The sequence below is a fragment of the Dermacentor variabilis genome, chromosome 5 (genome assembly GCF_050947875.1).
Source record: "Dermacentor variabilis isolate Ectoservices chromosome 5, ASM5094787v1, whole genome shotgun sequence".
Lineage (NCBI taxonomy): Eukaryota > Metazoa > Arthropoda > Arachnida > Ixodida > Ixodidae > Dermacentor > Dermacentor variabilis.
In genome coordinates, this window is record NC_134572.1 from 147,192,810 (window position 1) to 147,214,623 (window position 21,814).

At 49.5% G+C, this 21,814-nt stretch overlaps 1 protein-coding gene across 3 annotated transcripts in view; it reads left to right on the plus strand.

Moving 5' to 3' along the window:
- Positions 1-21,814, plus strand: part of LOC142583220 (nephrin-like) — a 332,953-nt gene that overhangs the window by 263,568 nt on the left and 47,571 nt on the right. For all 3 annotated transcript variants that reach the window (XM_075693587.1, XM_075693589.1, XM_075693588.1), the window contains exons 3-4: positions 11,106-11,227; positions 11,597-11,654. In XM_075693587.1, the coding sequence (XP_075549702.1) occupies positions 11,106-11,227; positions 11,597-11,654 (180 nt within the window). The remainder of the gene's footprint in view (positions 1-11,105; positions 11,228-11,596; positions 11,655-21,814) is intronic.

A 21,814-nucleotide genomic window follows, 5' to 3' on the forward strand; every position in this document is an offset into this window, starting at 1 on the left:
AACTGCTTCGTGTCGGAGCGATGGAAATCAGATTGATTCGCTGGGGTTTAACCTTCCAATCGATGCAAGTCACGGGCTGCGAGAGACGCAGTTCCGGAGGCCTCCGGATTTATTTTAACCGCCTGGACCATCAGGGTGCACCCGATGTAGGCAGGGCATACACAAGCGCCGTTTTCCATCGCGCCACTTACGGGATGCGGCCGCCGCCACCCGGGATTCGAACCCCCGGCCTGGCGCTGCTGCAGAACTCCGGTAACCAATGAGCCGCCACGGGTCAAGATGAAAATGAAAGGGAGTTGTTTCGTTACGATTCACGAGGGGGCCGTAGTTACTATTCAGCATGACATCTATCTATCTATCTATCTATCTATCTATCTATCTATCTATCTATCTATCTATCTATCTATCTATCTATCTATCTATCTATCTATCTATCTATCTATCTATCTATCTATCTATCTATCTATCTATCTATCTATCTATCTATCTATCTATCTATCTATCTATCTATCTATCTATCTATCTATCTATCTATCTATCTATCTATCTATCTATCTATCTATCTATCTATCTATCTATCTATCTATCTATCTATCTATCTATCTATCTATCTATCTATCTATCTATCTATCTATCTATCTATCTATCTATCTATCTATCTATCTAATCTTATTGTTATTGTAGAACGATCTTTATAACACGAATCCATGAGGTACTAAGAGCGAATGAGTCAGCCCACCGGGTTTTCTGAAAGCAACGTTCACGGAAAGAAGCAGCCACACTCCACTAGTGGTTTAGCGAGCGCTGGAAGCTTCCCCCGTGCGTCCGCGTTCCCTTTCCGGCTAGTTCTACGTGGTTTACTTCATTTTTCTTCCTCCGCCAAGGAATGAAGATTGTTCGGCAGTTCGCGAAACAACTTGGCGCCGAATCCGTCATTCGAGCCGCTCCTTCTCTCGCACACTCAGCCTACAACTCCCCACACTCTCACTCACATCTTTTTCGTGCTTTCTCGTATCGGATGCGCCCAAAAGCAGCAGCAACAGCAGCCAATGAACGAGCACAGGCGGCGCTTAGAGAGTCCCAGACGCCGAGATTTGCATCTTGCGCAGAACAAGCTCGCGTCTTCTTACACGAGCAGCCCTCCGTCCGAGTTTTCATTCTTTTGTATCGTTGCACGTCGTTTCGGTTCTCCTCTCCATTTCTTTTTCTTTTCTTTGTCCAAGCTCCCGCGAGTTTTCTTGTATTTCGGTCTCTGAAAGATGCATGTTGGTGTCGGAAATTCCGGGGAAGGCGAAACTTTCCGAAGCAGTTTTCACGCTTCGCGGGGAGCGTATAACGAACTATACGCGCGCAATGCAGGGAATGAGCGTCGAATGCCGACGTGACGAACGTGCGCTGGGGGCTCAAAGCATCGCGCCAACGCAAAAGTCGGCCTCAAAACACACTGCGCCTCTCTTTGCTGTTCTACGGATGGCATCATCGCAGCTTTCTTCCTTTCATCCTTTCTTTCTTTCTTTCTTTCTTTCTTTCTTTCTTTCTTTCTTTCTTTCTTTCTTTCTTTCTTTCTTTCTTTCTTTCTTTCTTTCTTTCCTTCTTTCTTTCTCCTCTCGCCTTGTTCTCAGTTGCAGTGGTTCGCGATGGCCTTTGTTTTGTGTCTTTGTTTCCCCACCGGCGCATCTTTTCAGGGCGGACCCGAGGACCGAAAGAGCTCATCAAAAATGAACAGCGCCATCTAGTCCTAGTCTGAGAAACATACCGTGGTCGAAAGAGAACGTGCTCGGCGTGCATAGCTTCGGGGCACATGGCCTTTCCGCGCGTTCGTGACGTGTGACGAACCGTACAGGCCCGAAAACAGGAACAGTATTGCTCTTCGAACTCGCGAAAAAAGAAAAAAAGAAAGTATACATAAAAAATAAAACAAGGATGCTTGGAGGAAACCTGTGGTGATATGGCTCGTGCCCAGAGGAACTATGGCAATTTGCCTTTTCTATCCGTGCGTGAAGACGACGGGCATAAAACGCGCGCTTCTGTGTTAAGGCAACATATGTTATTATATTTTGCATTGCACGTAATAAATATCTGCTTAAATAGGCGACTTTCAACTGTTGCGTCGGGATATGTGCTGCTGATAGCTACACGTGAAGCGTATAATTCCGTCGTAATACCGAAGTTCTTAATGAAGAAAAAAGTGAGCATGTTTGCGCCATACGATATTCCATACGCTATACAAGCATGCAGAAATTAAACAACATTAACTGAGCGAAATAGCCTGAGCAGCTCTTGTGAGACGAGAAGCATCTACGGTAGCAAGATAAGAAAGCGCAAAATAAGTGAAAGTGACTATTTTTTCTTCCATTTCGGCTTTGTATCTTTACTCGGTGTTTTGATGTCTATTCTAGCCACTGATTCACCCGGTGCTAAGGTTGCTAAAATAGACAAAGCTTGTGGGGAACATTCAAAAGCAGGTTATGCACTACCATCGTGGCCAGATTAGCGCATACAGAGGCGATATGACTTTCATCAGTCATGAAGTGGTGAGCATTTAAATTGACTTTCACGGCCAACGAAACCACGTTCATTTTATGACTTTCCATTGGCTTTGCGATTGAAAGGTCCCCTGCAGAAGCCCGGTGGCTGTGGGGCTGCGCTTTTGTTCTCGAGGTCGCAGGAGCCGCCTTGTATTTAACACACACACACGCGCGCAAACACACACACACACACACACACACACACACACACACACACACACACACACACACACACACACACACACACACACACACACACACACACACACACACACACACACACACACACACACACACACACACACACACACACACACACACACACACACACACACACACACACACACACACACACACACACACGCACACACGCACGCACGCACGCACGCACGCAAGCACGCACGCAAGCACGCACACATTATCCGGAGGCTAAGCTAACGTGCAATTAGACGCACTTGAGCTGTGATCAAGCAAGACTGGCAGATTGCGATTCCAGGTCGATAAGTTAAACCTTACCGTCAGCGAAGTGTTTGCTAGCCAAAAAGAACTCAAGATTCCGGAAACGAGGGTGCTCATTGAAATTCTGACACTACCTACTGGCGACGTCATCTGTAAGCATATTTGGCAACTTTTCTCTCTGTCTCTCCAAAGGTAGCGTAGCAAACGGGAAAAAGTCTAGTTAAACCATCCATTGCACTGCTGAGATGGTGCGCTCAAGGAAAGTGATAGGAAAACACGAAATGAACACGTACCTGTTTTCGTGTTTCGTATTAGCTACCCTGTGGGTATGGCGTCTCAGCATAGCACCTATGTACCTTACAATGATGCTATGCCAACTAGCCACCGTCCAAGCACGTCTGAACGTTACGACAATCTGTGATGTCCACACAGACGTCGCCGGTGGTATGGTTAGGTGAAGCAGGGAGGGAAGTTCCCGCATACTTTTACGAGAAAGTAATCGATACTTCTTCTCCACAAATTAATTCAGATTAATTTTTTTTTGAAAATTCTTTCAGCCTACTTCTTGCCGGCGTCTAATTAGCGTTGGCAGCATCGTGGCGGCCAGTCCCAGAAATCCATTTAGGCCCATTCAGTGTGCTCATTCATTACCATTGTATTTCGCTGAATAGCTTAGACAAAAAGGACTTGATTCTACTCTGTGTTCTTGTTTCTCCCTCAGGCGGCAATTTTAAAAAAATGCGCAAATCACCGATGAGCGGTCATTGTTTAGAAATCTGACATCTCTGTTTATGTGGCACGGAGCCGCAGAGAGGTATTTCTTTCGCGTTTATTTGCTGAGTCTGGTTGCCTTTCTTATTAAACGTTGGCCGCTTCCTTATTAGCTTCCTTTACTACCTTCTTGAAAATGTTATATTTCCATAAATTATTTCGTTCATCCAATAATTATTCTACTTGGTAGTGCAGTCGCTGAATGGCGTCGTTTCATTTCGCCATTGATACGCTGTAATCTTGCCCGAGGCAGTTACAATGATTTGAATTGGTAATTTTTGAGAGATTATACGTAAATGTGTGTCTTGCTTCTTGCAGGAAAAACCTAAGCTTAATTATCGTTTCCGTTTCGTGTCCTCCTAAGGCGGAACCAGTGATCTTCCCGATTGCTGGACATGGTAATCAAGTCGGTGTTACTCGCTTGACAGTTTCGCAACGCGAAGCCCGAAGGGAGTAACTCAGCTTCATTTGTGCCTGTGGAAAAAGACAAGAAAAAGACATGCAAAACAGAGAGAGAGAGAGAGAGAGAGAGAGAGAGAGAAATGAGCGATTTTTACGTGCTCTTCGCTCATTTATTACAACAGCGGAATGCTGTCACAGGGGACGTCGTGGTGTTCTCGCGAACAACATGGCGATGCACACAACTTCGTCCTCGTTCGCTACAGCATTGCCCACTGGAGCCTCCGAAATGCATGCACAGTCGCCACCATTCTAAGACTCTTCGTATGACCCGAAACACGGTCACAAATTACAAAGCGCCCGCAGTAATTGTTAACGCGTCGGGTTCGCAAAGGCATATAAGTGGCGTTAAAACGTGGCGTCCATGGCATGTCTCTGGCTCTGCAACTGCTTCTGGCGCGTGTACTTAGCAGAAGCATGACCTTCGAGATTAACTTCCGTTACAGAGAGAGAGAAAGAGAGAGAGCGAGAGATCACTGGGGTAGGGATTAGGACGCGACCTGTAGCCGCCAAGGCATGCAACGTCGAATCCCAGTGGCTGCGGTGGACAAAGCTTTGTTTTTCAACGCCCTTCGACAAGAGTAAAGCTGGGGATTAGAAGTTGTTTTTGGGTCGACCTGACGATCATTGGTGTAAGGGCAAGACGGCCGGACGTGGCAAACACTGTTTCGCGCTCTTAACGACTGTCGCAGCAACGGACGCAAAACAAACGGGTCTACCGCGCACCCGAGCCGCGTCGCGTGTAAGCACAAGGACGCTAGAAACCTCGATCACCACTATCGGCACGGGCTGAAGGCCAGACGTGCCACGTGTAATATCGAAAAGGAGGAAATCAAGCCGGTTGTTTGGCTTGCAAGTACGATACCCGTGGTACCAACACAGGACGCAATTTATGTTGCCTTCTGCTCGCCACCGAAGGTTGTTTGGCTGCAAATAGTTGCGGCGCATATTAGTGACACTCATAGGAAGCCCAGGCGGAACATTTGCCGGCTATGTATGCCAGACTAACCCTGCCTGCTGCATCACCACCACCACCACCTACAGCGTTGATTGCGAGCCTTCAGGACAACATTGTAATCTAATGGAGAGAAAGAGAGACGAAGGTAACAGAGCCTGCATTTTTTTCTTGATTACAGTACGCATGGCTTTTTACAAACTTGAGAATCGCGCGCGCTGTGCTTTGTGTTTTGCTTTCGTTGGTAGAAAAAGTGATGCTGGTAGACTAAATGATGCAATCGTGACGGACGTGCGCTTGAGCTTTGCCCGAATGGCGTGCGTATCACTGCGTCCTTGTAGGCACACTGCCAATCGCAACATGAGCGCTACCCACTGCCCTGGTACCTGCTATCGCGACAAAGCAGGATGCGTATTTTGCTTTCACGTCGCCGCACTTGTCTGCGCTCTGTGAGCAGCGAGCGACATAGACCGAGATCGACAGCGAGTGAGTCGCAACCACCGGCTATATAGCAGCCGAGAGAAAAAGGAAATAAACAGGAAGTGGCTGTGCCTTCCTTTAATTAGCCCGCCCACGGGGACGTGTTTACAAGTCACCGCCCGCACACACCTTGTTCGAGTGTAGCCCGAGGGGAACCGGGTGTCGAAGTAGGCCGCACGAGTACACATCCCCCGGGCGACAGAGTTACGCGCTGTACGCGGAGCGAAGCCAGAGCCGGCTTCCCAATTACCGAGTGCCCTCGAGCTGCTTCCGAAAACAGCCACGGCTCGCGGCTTTCTCTTCGGGCGAGCGGAATGAGCCAATCTGCGTGCTCGGGAGCCGAGCTGACCGATGCCGGCGCCCAGCACCCGGACGCCAGACCGGCACTTTTTGACTAAGCTAATCCGCGCGTGGATTACGGACGACGGCAGCAGCAAATACGGCCTCACCGCACGTGTGCGGCTCAGACCGATCCGTGCCAGCTTCAGGTGCTTAACCATTGGAAAACAACTTACTTTGCGCACTCTTTGTGTGTGTGTTCTCTTTTTTTTTTTTACGTGAGGAAAAGAAAAAAGCAATCTTAATTGTGCTGGCTGCCTGAAGGCTTCCTGTATCTAGGTTTCACTCAGTCTAGATAAAACTTGGCGAAGCAGGTTGCTATGATTGCTTATGAATAAGAAGCCAGAACTGGAGCCCGGAGCCTTTCACTAAACGTAACCAGCTTAACAATAAATACTAGGCTTATAGCTCCGGACAACCCACATTAGTTAACAAGTACGAGTAAAACTATCCTGCAGAAAGGTATGTTGCCTATTGATGCAGACAAAGAGAGAGAGAGAAAGCAAGGAAGTGAAAAGCAGGGAGGTCAACCAGAGAAACGTCCGGTTTGCTACCCCACACTGAGGGTATGAGAACACCGGTATAGACAGAGAAAAAGAGGAGAAGTGCAAGCACTGCGATCACGCAAGAGGACGCACAGCAGGGCTACAAACGGTCTATGAGGCTGATACACTTCAAAAGCTGCACTAGTGCAATGCACTAGGTCACAGTACCATCCAGGACTGCGTATTGCGCACCATAAGTAAATATGACGCCAAATTACAATAAAGATATAAAAGATCGAAATGTCAAGCATTCTATCTGGGCACTGGTATAGATCTGCGAGATTAAAAGAAGACTGAAATAACTTAAAAATATATTTCACAGCGCACTCGTCAATGGTCGAGACTGCATATTGCAGTTAACAATGTTCTTAAAGATATGACAAATATGTCACGGTCTTGATTGCCACTGTTTCCACAATTGTGTTGCTATTGCGCGTTTTTGCTTTATGTCTCTAGCTGACCTATGTTTCAGCGTTTCAGCTCATGAGAACAGAAGGCCGGATAATAATTGCTGGACAGTCGACTAAACGCAACATTTTCAGGCACTTCGGGGATAGTAGGCGTAGCCGCATTCATGAAGTCTAATGTTCCGGAGTTATGGCTATGAGTTGTCGAGCTAGAGAGGCGTAGGCGGGCGTATGTAATTAAGGCTCCCTATGTCGAGTTATTATTCTTGCATCTACGAATACGAATGCCAAAGGATTGAACGCACACACGCACAGAAATAGAGAGAGAGATGAGGAAAGCGAGACGGTGACCAAAAGACAAAAGAGGCTCGGACACAAAAGCCCGCGCATGCGCAACTCCCATCATGGGGCTGCAACCCCCCTGTAGCGTGCGGTTTTACTGGGCGACACCGCAAGCCCATTAGCACGTACGCAGAAGAGGAAGCAGCAGTAGAAACGGGAGACGGAACGCCAATGCAGCAGGCGACAGTCGCGTGCCGAATCGGTAGTCACGGAAACGCCGACGAAACGAAAATCATCGTGCCCCGCTGGTGTGGATGTCCGTCCGGGTCGAGGACTCGGCGTCTCGCATTCCCGTCGATGCTGTCCCTCCTCGCGTCGCATCTGGGACAGCGAAGTACAGGAAAAGAGCAGCGGTGGTCGCCCACCCGGGCCTCCTTCATGCTTGCCAGTACCTCGCGCCTATGTGTGTGTGTGTGTCCTTTGCGCTTGATGGTGTGACGACGAAGGCTCCCCAGCCCAGCGAGTCAGGCTTGAGGTGCAGTTGGAAAAGAAAAAAAAAGCGAAGATGGCTCTGCAGCTGGCGAGAAAGCTCGGGTGTGGGGATGGACGACGAGACAGCAGCGATTTGGGCTGGTAGGCAAAGGGCAAGCGACAGCGGAAGAAGGCCCGATGGCGGGACACGGCCCGGACCCCGATGTTTGCGCAGCACTTGACCCAACGGCAACACGAGACTCTCGCTCCATTGCAGAACGCATTAGACAAACATGAGCGTGCTGCTTTCTGAGTAGACGGGGGCAAACGCGTCTTGCTTATTCACGGAGACAGGCGAAATCTCGCCCTCCAGCCCCCCCGCCACGTTTCTTTGCCTCTTCCAGACGGCAGTGCTCGCTTCTGTCGCCGTCTGCCGCATAAATGGAATCTCCTCTTTGTTCGCATTTTTTTCCCTGTTTGTTCTCTCGTTCCAGCGTTGTTTCCGTCCATGTGGACACGCGCGGACTGAAAGGAAATTTGACGTCTTTTCGCTGCCGTCTGCTTTCGCCTCAACGGTGTCCCCGCGCTCCCTGAAAGTGTCTGGTTGGACAATGCGTTAGACGCGACGTACTGCTTCGAGGTAGTCAGAGGTAATCTCTGCCAACATTTGAACATGATTTCGACGTTGTAGGATATTCGTTTCGTAAAATGCAACACAAGCGTCGAGTGAGCGTCTGTATCCCGAGTTGTATCGGGTGCTAGAAAAGTGGATTTCATCGGTGTAGCGTCGCCGGAAGCGTTTGGTAATACCCGGGAATTGACGTTTCCGAAGAAAACCTTGCGTATGAGTATCATATTCGATTAACAAGAAAGCAAAGACATCGCTCTCGCACATAGAGTCGCTGAATATCGGCAGAAAAAGTTCTTAAGTAATAAACAGGAGACGCGTTTGTCTTATTAAACGCCACAATGCGGAATAGTTACACTAAACACTGTTCTCACCCTTATCTACAATAAACTAAGTAAACTGGCATAAGTCGCAAACCATTTCTTTCCCAGTCAGTACCGCAAGGAGCATCTAATGCCGTTGTTTTATAAAGTAAGATACTTCACAGCGTAAAAACGGGAACAGCAGCGCCCCTCTTGTTCGCAAACTGAAGAGAGAAGTCATGGTGGCGCGACTCAAAAAGAAGAAACTATCGAGCCACACTTATCATAAATTGCTACCGGAGCAGAGGTCGTTTCTGAATTAAAGCCATTAACTTGAGGTTTTAACAGTTGAGACACGCACTTTTCCCCCATAGACGCGCGCCCGCTTTATTTCGTTATCATTTCTTTTTTCTTCTTTCCTGACCCTTTCGACCGACGGTTCTTCGCCTTTCTTCCCCAAACGGGAATGCGTGGCCACTTCTCCCACTCGCCCTGCAAAATCGCGCCGTGTCTTCGCATACGAAGGGAACTCATTCACAAAGCGCCGAGAGCTAGAACTGAGCAGCGCGCCGGATATTGCCGAAACCGAACACGCCATATATACATATATATCTATATAAAGGGCCCGGTACGTACGCAAGGGGTACAGGTGTATCTCTTTAACAGCGCGCCTTTGAAAAGCAAAACGAAAATGTCTCGGGCACGTGCCGACATGTTCAGTCGCATCAATGGGTCACGAAAACACAAAGAAAAAAAAATGGCGATTGAAATGTTACAACATAGCACGGGGGACTTCATAATGGGGACCGGGGGAAAAAAGAAAGGAAAAACAAAAAAGGGACACCTGCCATTGTGGACGCCGTTGCAGAAACAGAGCACCGCTGGCGCGGCCACCGGGCGTGCTCGCCCGGCTTCAGTTATGTGCAGCACGTCGGCCGTTCAGCGTTGCCGGGACCTCATGGAGTAAAATTACAACGTATCAATGCGTGTTGTTGGGCTATAGCTGGTTCATTTTATTCCTTCCTGTCCCAAAACTTTTTTTCTTGCTCCCTCGGTTGCGTCTTAACTCCGGAGTAAAGATTACGCGCATTACTGGCGGGGCCACAGCCGCAGCAGTATTGAAGCGCACTGCTCGAAACCTCGAACTGATTTCGGCTCTGTGAGGTTACGCAACCTAACGTAGAGTAACAAGTAACGTCACGCGCACTTCGAAGAATTTCAGTGATTGTCGCGGGCGAACGAAAAAAGAAAAAGAAAAGAAAAAGGCACGCAGGTAAAGTTTTGATTGTAGAGAGTGCAAGTTTCGAAGCTCTCCAGTGACAGTATTTGAGAACCTGATAAAACAGAATGAACGTAATTCGGTGCAATACATGGAGAAACTGAAAGCTTGGTGACGACTGAGCTCATATAGCGAGGCTATGAGAGAAGCGATGCAGACGCAAGCAGAGCGCTCTGAAGACGCCGCAATGAAGAAGAAGCGCGTGAAGAAACCGTGAGCAAAGTACGAGTAGTGCGAACGAAAAACAGCTATAAGTTGAATTAAGAGTTACCGGAAGTCGGGTTAATTGGCATGGGTTCAATTCTGGTGGAATTGCGCCACATGAAGCGCCATTACATCATTATAAGTTACGCACCCATCACTGCAAACGACTCAAGGCTTCAAGTTGTCGTAGTTTATGGATATCTTGTTCTTGTTTTTATTTTTGAACTGTTGGGGACTTCTCATGCTCTCGCATCTTATCTATTTCTTAGAAAGACCATATAGAGCGTCCTTACACTACGTCCGAACATGAGTCCTTAGATTCCACTTTCCTGCATTTATCCTTGGAACTCTTTTTTGAGGGTTTTGAAGTGATCTGGTGCTGTGCATTGAAGGAATGCAGTCGCAAGTTGATACAGAACGGCTAAAACAAAATGTTTGTGAACTCAACTTGGTGAATGGTTTTGTTTGACGTCTGTATTGACGTGTTAGACATCAGTCACCGCTAGTACATATGCTTTTGCAAACAACCATTACACTTTCCCCTCCCCTCCTTCCTCAAATAAAGAAAGAAGAAAGAGAGCCGAAGAAACGTAAATTGGTTTGACCTCGCTGTTTTACACAATTGCCGTTTGTTGGATTTGTTTTGTTGTCAAGCTGCTGCTAACAACCTTCGAATTCCTACACCTCAGTCTTGCCTTTCTACGTTGGATTTCAGCGCACTTGCGGCAATTTTCGTGCATTACGCACGCACTCGCATCTCGCGTGCACTTGTAAAAATTATGGTGCCGGCTTTCTAACCGATACCGAGCGATATCAGCTACTGAACTTAATGGCGCGCTGTACTGCGGGTCCTAAATCCAAACGTCACAGGGTTGTTTCAGCCAGCTCGAGCGTCATCAGGCGCGCGCTGTCGTAGAACGCGGTTGCTCAATTTCACCCGCGTGTTTGGAATGATGTTACAAGCGCCGCGCGGTGGTTTGTTTCGTGTTTTTGCAGGGTTCAACCGGAGCATTCCAGGATACCCCCGCTACACGATGATCGGCGATCCCGCCCAAGGCGTCCACAACTTAAGGATAGACAACGCGACGCTCGAAGACGATGCGGAATACCAGTGCCAGGTGAGCGAGACAACGTCCGGGCATTTATACAGCGCACGTGCTGTTGTAACATGACGAGAAGAAACAGCGTTTTTATCGAATGAAACAAATTGGTTTAAGTATCTATAATGAGCTTGTTCTGTTCTTCTTATCGAAAACTTGAGGGCCATACGCACTGCCGATAGGAGCTGAGGAGGTTGTTTGAATCGTGCCTATGGAACTTAAAAAATAAATAAAAAGGGATACGTAAAAAAATTCTACTGGTCACTGCGTTGCCATTGTAGCGCAGTTTTATCCTTCAACCATGTACGTTCTCGTCAAGATATTCAAGTTCAGAGCTACGCTGTCTTGATTCTTGCATAATTTTCTGCGTGTCCCCTTTCTTTTTAGGTCGGCCCGACAGCAGACCACAGGGCTATTCGATCGGACGCCCACGTCACTGTACTGCGTAAGTGGTATTAATCATTTCTGAACAGGCGTACTAAGCTTATGTGCGCTTGTTACAACGTGCGGAATACTTCAATAAATACGCTGAGCAAAAAAAAAAAAAAAAAAGAAAGAGAGAAAGAAAAGGAAAGCAAGAAACAAGAAAAATTGTCCAGATCCCACGCACTATGGGAATGAATGTAAGCGAAGCTTTCTGTGCTGTTTGATTTTATTGACGATAATTAACGGTGAAATTGACGGCAAAAACTCAATTTCTTCAACGTTTAGACTAACACGAGAATGGTGAGTTGATGTTAAACGCTACCTTTTATGCAACACTGCTGTTTGTCTGCATTGTACACAGAACACACAGGGAGAGGTGTTTGCTTGAGGCGTTGTTCTACGCCATACTTCATAACCTCTGAGAGGGTTGAGCATTGTCATTGCTTCACATGGCATATCGCATCGTGGCGAAAGTATTAAATTTGAATTGGACTATGGGGCTGCACGTGCCAAAACCATAATCGGATTATGAGGCACGCCGTAGTGGCGGACTTAATTTTGACACCGCATTAATTATGACACCGTGATGTCCTTCAAAGTGTCCCAAAATCTAAGTGCACGTGCGTTTTATATTTCGCCACTGTCAAAATGCAGTCGCCGCAGCTGGGATCAAATCCGCGATCTCTAGCAATTCCATAGCCGCAAAGCTACCGCGGCGGGCACAGAAATGTTGGCTTCATGGTTGACCGCTTCCGTACTGTAACCTGCACCCTGCGGTGCGCTTTAATTCGGCTCTGTTTCTGCACGCCCTGCACAATTTGCCCGCTTGACATATTTGCATGGTGTTTATTTCTCAGAAAATAGCACGAACGTACTGTACCGTACTTTGAAATTAAGTTTATCCAGTTTCCCCGCAACCGCTGTCGTGTAGTAGTAGGGTTTCCTTGTCTTCTCACGTCACCCGCTCCCCTCCTATGAGAACTGCCTCTTCTCCTCCATTCCTCTCTGCATTTCTATCTATGGTCCCCTGGACTAGCACGTTAGTAGAAAGGGAAGCACTGTAGTTCCTGCAATGCTTTTGAGTGGCGTCACGGATAATTACAGCTGTTAAGAGGGTAATGTGGCGACGCCCAAGGAGCTTGTTTGGATCGGGACCGCTGGTACGATCTGTTGGGAACTCGGCGCTGACGCCCGTGGTTGTACCTGGGTCGCAAGCCCCAAGGGTAGCGTTGGCCTGGCGGCCTGGGGTACAACTGGAAGCATCCGAAGGTCCCGGCAAAGCATGAGTCGACTGGTAACAACGAAACAACTTGTTTATTTTAACATCGCAAAGAGTTGGTGGTCAGGTTGACCGAAGTAGAGAGACGGGAGAGCACTTCACTCAACAGAAGAAATCGGAGCCCTCCTTTTGGCGTCCGGGGGCAGCTGTTTTTATACTCTCGCAGTTGAGGGCAAGAAGGAACCCCTCAAAAGACGAGCACGTGAATGTACAATGGGCTAATGGTGACGCACACTGTCGTAGCGATGCCGTAGCACCATGTCGAGCACGATCTCGTAGCACCCTGTCGTGGCGCTGCCGGTCGGACACAATGACTGTAATGAGAAGATGGTCCCTGCTTTGGCATCGCCTGTTTCGGGCATAATGACTGGAACGAGATCCCTGCTTTGGCATCGCCTGTTTCGGGCCCAATAACTGGAATGAGATCCCTGCTTTGGCATCGCCTGTTTCGGGCACAATGACTGGAACGAGATCCCTGCTTTGGCATCGCCTGTTTCGGGCCCAATAACTGGAATGAGATCCCTGCTTTGGCATCGCCTGTTTCGGGCACAATGACTGGAATGCGAGGATGATCCCTAGGCGGTCGCATCGCCGCAGTCGCGCCTGGAAACACCTGGCGATGAGTGTTGCGGCGACGACGATCGGGCCAAAATGTCTGCCGCCCCGCCGCAGTCGCGCCGGCAAAACCACGTGTCGCAGGCGAAACGCAACAGACCGCCCCGCCGGGGGAAGGAGATCCCGATGGACAGGGGACTGCATCCGCTGTCCGGAGGGATGTCGCTCGATGATGCTCATAACCGAAGTCGGGCGTCCCTCGACGTTTCTTGAGCGCAGCGCACAGAGAAGGCCTCGTTCTCTTGTTCAGGTTCGCACGGGACACTGCAAAGTGACTTCGGGAGAGTTCACATTTTTGTTCTCGTTCCCGGCAAGCGTTAGAACTACGCTGAAACTCAACCGCTCAGTCAGCAAGCACGGCACAACCCTCACTAAGCCCTGCCAGGCTCTTTCCCCTTTTTATACCACTGCCTAGTTCCTTACAGTAGTCTAGCATCACTCAGAACGCGTCCACAAATTGAAAAATTGCACTAGAAAGCATATCATCACTTTGAAACACTAAACAAAAGCAATATGTTAAAAAAAAATCCTGCCTCAGGAAGAAAAACATCAGTAACAAACAATTTTGAGGCTGATTCCTACGTTAGGGGCTTCGACTTAAGCCATCGGCGTTACCGTTGAGACTCCCCTTTTTGTAACGCACCTCAAAGGAATATTGTTGTAAAGCGAGGCTCCAGCGCAGGAGGCGGCCATTTTTGGGAGAGATGGTCTGCAGCCATTGGAGAGGGCAGTGATCCGTCTCAATGATAAACCTCGAGCCGGCTAGATAGCATGACAATTTCTGAACGGCCCACACGAGACATGCACACTCTTTCTCGGTGGCGCTATACGCCTGCTCACGACTGGTCAGCTTACGACTAGCATACAGGACGGGGTGTTCTACTTCTCCCTTTTCCCGTTGGCACAGTACAACGCCCATGCCTCGCTCACTAGCATCGCACTGAACAATGAACCCTTTTGTATAGTCTGGCGATCGTAGCACAGGCTGGCTTGTTAGGGCACTCTTTAGGGCGCTAAAAGCTCTTTCCTTGGTCTCGTCCCAGACGACTGTTTGAGGCTCTGTCTTTCTTAGAGCATCCGTCAGGGGAGCCGCGATATCAGAGTACCTAGGGATGTACCTCTGATAGTAGCCGGCGACACCCAAGAACGACCGAATATCGGTCTTGGTGCGCGGTTGCGGAAAGTCTCGCACAGCGGCCACTTTTATTTCAGAGGGGCGGCGACGACCCTGACCAATCACGTGACCGAGGTAGACAACCTCGGCCTGTGCTAACTGGCACTTAGGAGCCTTGACTGTCAAGCCTGCTTCGCGCAGGCGGGTTAGCACTGCCCGCAAGTGTGTCATATGCTCAGACCAGGATGCGGAGAATATCGCTACGTCGTCTAGATACGGTAAAGCGAATTCTTGCTGTCCCCGCAACACTTTATCCATGAGGCTTGAAAAACAGTATGGCGCGTTCTTCAAACCAAAACTCAACACTTTAGGACGGAATGTTCCCATTGGTGAAATGAACGCCGCATACCTACTAGCCTCTTCTGTAAGTGGAACCTGCCAATAACCCCTGACAAGATCTAGGGTGGAAATAAACTGAGCGCTACTAACTTTCTAAAGGCGCTCCTCGATGTTAGGGATCGGATAAATTTGATCCTTAGTGATGGAATTAAGCCTGCGGTAGTCGACGCAAGGACGAGGTTCCTTGCCCGGTACCTCAACTAAAATCAAAGGGGAGGTATAATCACTCTCACCTGCCTCAATAACACCGAGCTGTAGCATTTTCTTTACCTCAGCCTCCATAATATCGCTCTGGCGGGGTGACACCCGATACGCCTTGGATCGTACTGGCTCTGGGGAGGTAAGTTCTATATCATGAGTAAGTACAGAAGTCCTACCAGGCCTCTCAGAGAACAGACCTTGAAACTCTTGTAATAGCTGGTGTAGTTCGGTTTTCTGCTCGGGCGACAGCGGTGCTTTACTGATAAGGTCACTAATGACTTGACCGGTGTCTTCCCTGTTCGTCACTGAGCCTAGTCCCGGAAGCTCGACTGGAAGCTCTTCAGGAACGTTTATCATCATGCACACCACTGCTTCCCGTTGTCTATAAGGTTTGAGCAGATTACAGTGGTAAACTTGCTGTGCTTTCCGCTTTCCTGGCAGACTTACCACGTAGTTAACGTCCGACAGTTTCTGAACAATTCGTGCTGGGCCCTCCCACTGCACGTCTAGTTTGTTGTTTAGCGATGTGCGCAATATCATGACCTCATCGCCAACCTCAAAACGACGGGCCCTGGCTGTCCGATCATAATAAACCTTGGCCCTCTGCTGGGCCTTTGTCATTGCTTCACCTGACAACTCCTGTGCCCTTCTTAAGCGTTCGAGGAGCTTAAGCACGTACTCCACCACGACTGGGTCGTCGCCCCTACCTTCCCATGATTCTCGAAGCATGCGAAGCGGAGATCGAAGCGAGCGACCGTACACCAGTTCAGCTGGCGAAAACCCCGTAGCCGCATGCGGCGCGGTCCTTAAAGCAAACATCACCCCAGGCAGACACAGCTCCCAGTCAGTTTGATGTTCAAAACACAAGGCTCTCAACACGCGCTTCATGACGGAGTGGAGCTTCTCAACGGAATTCGACTGTGGGTGGTACACTGAGCTGTGTAACAGCTTTACCCCACACCTTTCGAGAAAAGTTGTCGTCAAAGCGCTAGTAAACACTGTGCCCTGATCTGATTGGATTTCCGCAGGAAAACCAACTCGCGTAAATATGGACAGTAGTGCATTGACTATCTCAACTGAGCTGAGTTCTTTAAGCGGCACTGCTTCAGGGAACTTTGTCGCTGGGCAGATCACAGTCAAAATGTGTCTGTACCCCGTGGCTGTTACCGGCAGAGGTCCCACAGTATCAATAACGAGCCGTCTAAAAGGCTCCGTAATGATAGGTACCAATTTCAACGGCGCCCTTGATTTGTCCCCTGGTTTGCCCACCCGCTGACAAGTGTCACATGTCCTCACGAAATGGTCTGCGTCCCGAAAACACCCTGGCCAATAGTACTCTTGCAAGAGACGGTCCTTAGTTTTCTTAACTCCTAGGTGTCCGGACCACGAACCCCCATGTGACAAGCGCAACAGATCCTGACGATAGCATTGAGGCACGACCAGCTGATCGAACTCCACTCCTCGGCGGTCTAGATACTTCCGGTACAGGACTCCACCTCTTTCCTCAAAACGCGCAGTTTTCCTGGCGATACCTTCTTTGACATTGCAGCGAATGTTTTCTAGGCTGCCATCCTTCTTTTGCTCGGCTATCAAAGCCGACCGGCTGACTTTTAGCAACCTATCAAGTCCGTCTGACGTAGGCGCGATGAGCAAATCAGTAGATAGCTCTTCTAACTTTCCCGAATCGGGATTTTCCTCTCCAGTATCTGGCGCCTTCAACGCTACAGACTCAATTTTATTCAGTTCGGGCGTGCTCTGAATATCAGCTTGCTGCGCCTCTGACCCTTTTTCGTTGTTTGATAACGTCGGCCCCGCAACTACCGCCTTTGCAGCGAGCTCCCGAACCTTCGATCTGGTTAAGGCCTGAACACTAGCTTCACCAAACAAAAGCCCCTTCTCGCGCAGGAGGTGATCGGACCTGTTTGAAAATAGATACGGGTACTGGGGTGGCAGCATAGATGACACTGCCGCCTCCGTCTCAAGCGCTCCGAAAGGTCCTTCAATAAGCACTTTTGCTACCGGCAGACACACGCTATGAGCTTCCACGGCTTGCTTGATCCATGCGCACTCGCCCGTGAACATATGGGGTTCTACGTAAGACGGGTGAACTACATCCATCGTAGCTGCGGAATCGCGAAGCACTCGGCACTCTTTCCCGTTTACGAGGAGGTCTCGCATGTAAGGCTCGAGAAGCTTCATGTTCTCGTCAGTGCTGCCTATTGAAAAAAACACAACTTTTGGTGTTGTTTCCGGACACTGCGCCGAAAAGTGACCCGGCTTCTGGCACGTATAACAAACGCCCGCTCGCCTCATCTCGAACCGCTTTCTGCGTTCGGCTTCGGCTGCCGTCTCTTTACGTTTGGTCGGATTGCTTTCACTCGCATCCTCACTACGCGTGTCCCCCTTAAATCTCATGGGCGTGAACCTTGGCCTCTCAGACTTGGAGCCAAATTCACCCTTTTGACCGTCCTTAGCTCCGCGAGCTCGACGCGTCACAAACTCCTCGGCTAGCTCAGCGGCTCTAGCCACCGTACTCACGTCTGGCCTATCCAAGACCCAGTATCGCACGTTCTCCGGTAACCGACTATAAAACTGTTCTAGCCCGAAGCACTGCAGAACTTTATCGTGGTCACCAAACGCTTTCTCTTCTTTGAGCCACTCCTGCATGTTCGACATAAGCCTATACGCAAACTCTGTATATGACTCACTTCTGCCTTTCTCATTTTCCCGAAACTTCCGACGGAACGCCTCCGCAGACAGCCGGTACTTTTTTAGCAGACTCGATTTTACTTTGTCGAAATCCTCTGCTTCCTCTCTATCCAAGCGAGCGACTACGTCGGCCGCCTCGCCGGGTAACAAAGTGAGCAAGCGCTGTGGCCACGTTTCCCGAGAGAACCCCTGCTTCTCGCACGTTCGCTCAAAGTTAACCAGGAACAAACCAATGTCCTCTCCAAGCTTAAACGGCCGCATTAGGTCAGTCATTTTGAACAATACGCGTTCTCCTGCACCGTGTGCCTGACTTCCATTACGAGCGCGTTCCATCTCTATCTCGAGACGCTTCATTTCCAAAGCGTGTTGATGGTCACGCTCTTCTTTTTCTTTCTCTTTTTGTTCTTTAAGTTCGCGCTCCTGTCTTTTTGCAGTCTCCCTCTCTTCAATAGTCTCAAGGCATTCCGACAGCTCGTCATCCTCAGCCTCTAACTCAAGAATAGCCTTTAGCAGTTCAGGTTTTCTTAGTTTGTCTGAGACATCCAGACCCAACTCTCTTGCAAGCTCCAACAATTTCGGTTTGCGCAACGACTTCAAATCCATGGCTGCTCTGAATGCTGCTTTCTCTACTGCCTATTATTGTCTTGCCGCAACTAACCCGGCAGCAACGACAACCACAATTACCAGCTCTGTTTCTAACACTAACAAAAAGCCTGGCAAAGCTCAGAAGAAGAAAGTCCCGCACTCACCAAACCTCGCAGGCAGGAATTCCGCGCAGTCGTTCCGCTGCAGGCAACCAGTCGTCACACAGGGCTCGTTGCACTGCTCCCGGATCGTCGTTGAGCTGCTCAGCATACAGTCAACTGCATCTCTTCGCTGCTGGCCTCCGTTGTCGCGATCTCACCGCTGGCAGACAGTTGTTTGACGTCGGAGGCGATCTCACCGCTGCCAACCAGATGTTTGGATCCGACTGCTGGTACGATCTGTTGGGAACTCGGCGCTGACGCCCGTGGTTGTACCTGGGTCGCAAGCCCCAAGGGTAGCGTTGGCCTGGCGGCCTGGGGTACAACTGGAAGCATCCGAAGGTCCCGGCAAAGCATGAGTCGACTGGTAACAACGAAACAACTTGTTTATTTTAACATCGCAAAGAGTTGGTGGTCAGGTTGACCGAAGTAGAGAGACGGGAGAGCACTTCACTCAACAGAAGAAATCGGAGCCCTCCTTTTGGCGTCCGGGGGCAGCTGTTTTTATACTCTCGCAGTTGAGGGCAAGAAGGAACCCCTCAAAAGACGAGCACGTGAATGTACAATGGGCTAATGGTGACGCACACTGTCGTAGCGATGCCGTAGCACCATGTCGAGCACGATCTCGTAGCACCCTGTCGTGGCGCTGCCGGTCGGACACAATGACTGTAATGAGAAGATGGTCCCTGCTTTGGCATCGCCTGTTTCGGGCATAATGACTGGAACGAGATCCCTGCTTTGGCATCGCCTGTTTCGGGCCCAATAACTGGAATGAGATCCCTGCTTTGGCATCGCCTGTTTCGGGCACAATGACTGGAACGAGATCCCTGCTTTGGCATCGCCTGTTTCGGGCCCAATAACTGGAATGAGATCCCTGCTTTGGCATCGCCTGTTTCGGGCACAATGACTGGAATGCGAGGATGATCCCTAGGCGGTCGCATCGCCGCAGTCGCGCCTGGAAACACCTGGCGATGAGTGTTGCGGCGACGACGATCGGGCCAAAATGTCTGCCGCCCCGCCGCAGTCGCGCCGGCAAAACCACGTGTCGCAGGCGAAACGCAACAAGCTCCAAAGAGCATTGTGCACATTCAACGCGGTGGGGTCCAAACAAGTTTCTCGCTTAGCCTTTCTTCTCTGACTCGCTCCTTCCATGTATATACACGCTCTGAAGCAGCCCCCGACGCGGTGTGCCAGACAGCAGTAGCAGCAGCAATAGGGATGGATGAGGCAAAGAAAGCTTCGCTTTGAAAACAAACCAAACCTATATCTTCGCGTAGTGATCATTTGCTCCCCGTATAGGGCATGATGCCATGCCGGACACAGAGGCAAGAACACCTGCGGTCATTTTCATTTTAGCGATTGCTGCAGCGAGATATAGCGCGTCCAGCGACTCCCGGCAGTCCACCGGGCGGTGACGGCCATCTATCCAAGACGCAAAGTGAGCTATATAAGCTACATACGCTGAGAAAGTAGGAGAGCCGCGTCCAGGAACGAACGCGAGAAATGCCAAGTCAAGAGGGCGGAAGGGTTTTTCGCACTGACCCTCATCCGTCCACGCTGTCCTCGCGGAGACGACCTGTCTCCAGCAGGCCGTCTCTAGCGCCGTCGCGCGCACTTCCGTATCCTGCGGCCAAAAGCGGCACTGCCCAACAACATCCGCCCCACGTCGACTCTCAGGCCGACAGCAGTCTCGTACTTTCTGTGGATATCAAAAGGAGGAGGCATAGGCTGCGAGCGAGAATGCCAAGAAAGGGAAAAAAAAAAGACTAAGGAAACGAAGGGCGCGACAAGCACCGTGGAAAGCGCAGAACGAGCGTTAGGCTTACAAGCCCGCCTGCGGGCTAGCTATTTTTCTAGCCTGTGGGAGCTTGTTGGCCTATGGCCGGTAGCGGAGCTTGCAGTGTGCCGGCATGAACCCCGGAAAATCCGCGGTGCAGTACTCCCTCCCCATTTTCCTCCTCTCCTCGTAGCCCTTTCCACACATTCTCCTTGATCGTTTCTTTTTTTTTCTTCTTTTTTGCTCTTTAGCTACTCTTCCCGGCGCCTGTGCAGCGATCTTTAGAGCGTTGAAGCGCGCCGAGATGATTCATCATCTTCTGTCAAGGCGCATTACGCCAGTCATCCGGCGATCCACCAAGATTCTTCAACTTTTAAGCCTGAGAAAAGAATTCCGTTCTCGCCTTTGTTCATCGTCTCCTTGGCTGCTTCTTTCTCGCGCATTCTCTCAATTTTTTTTTAAAAGGACGTCGGTGAGGAAGCTAGCGTGACCGTAAAAGCGACTTTGCGCTTTTGGCTTCTGTGGGAAAGTGAAACGTATAACTCCAACTTTTTTTCTCCCGGAGCGGCAAGATGAGGCGCCGTCCAGATCGGTTGCATCACGGCGTGCGTTAACTTGAGGTTATGTCTTGTTTTCGGTTTTGCGGACTTAACGTGGTATGCTTTATCCCATTAACCGTTCGAGTTTTTCATTTTTTTGAGCCGCTAGTCTTTCAGCCGATGACAAACTGTTTTGTTCGAAAGTGAGAATGTGCTGACGGCTGCGGAGTGCACAGCAACTGAAGATACCAGGCAGCCACAGGTTACTTCATTGTGAGATAAGAGTGCTTCTTTGTGCTTCTGGGTCGAGAACCGCATGTTTACCATGTTTTGATGAATCTCCAAATGCACTTCCAATACGCCTCCACTATAGCGCCTCTATGATCTACGCGTCGATTTTTTTTAATAATAATAATAATATATGGGGTTTTACGTGCCAAAACCACTTTCTGATTATGAGGCACGCCGTAGTGGAGGACTCCGGAAATTTAGACCACCTGGGGTTCTTTAACGTGCACCTAAATCTAAGTACACGGGTGTTTTCGCATTTCGCCCCCATCGAAATGCGGCCGCCGGGGCCGGGATTCGATCCCGCGACCTCGTGCTGAGCAGCCTAACACCATAGCCACTGAGCAACCACGGCGGGTTCGATTTTTTTTTTGTCGTGCGTTGTTATTTAAAGCTTTCCAGCACCAGCATACAAAAAAGAATGCAGATTATGTGTTCACTATTCTTTCTGGTGCTTATATGAAAACGATTTACAGATATTTACGTTCTGGATGTTTGTTGTGCTTATCCTTCCA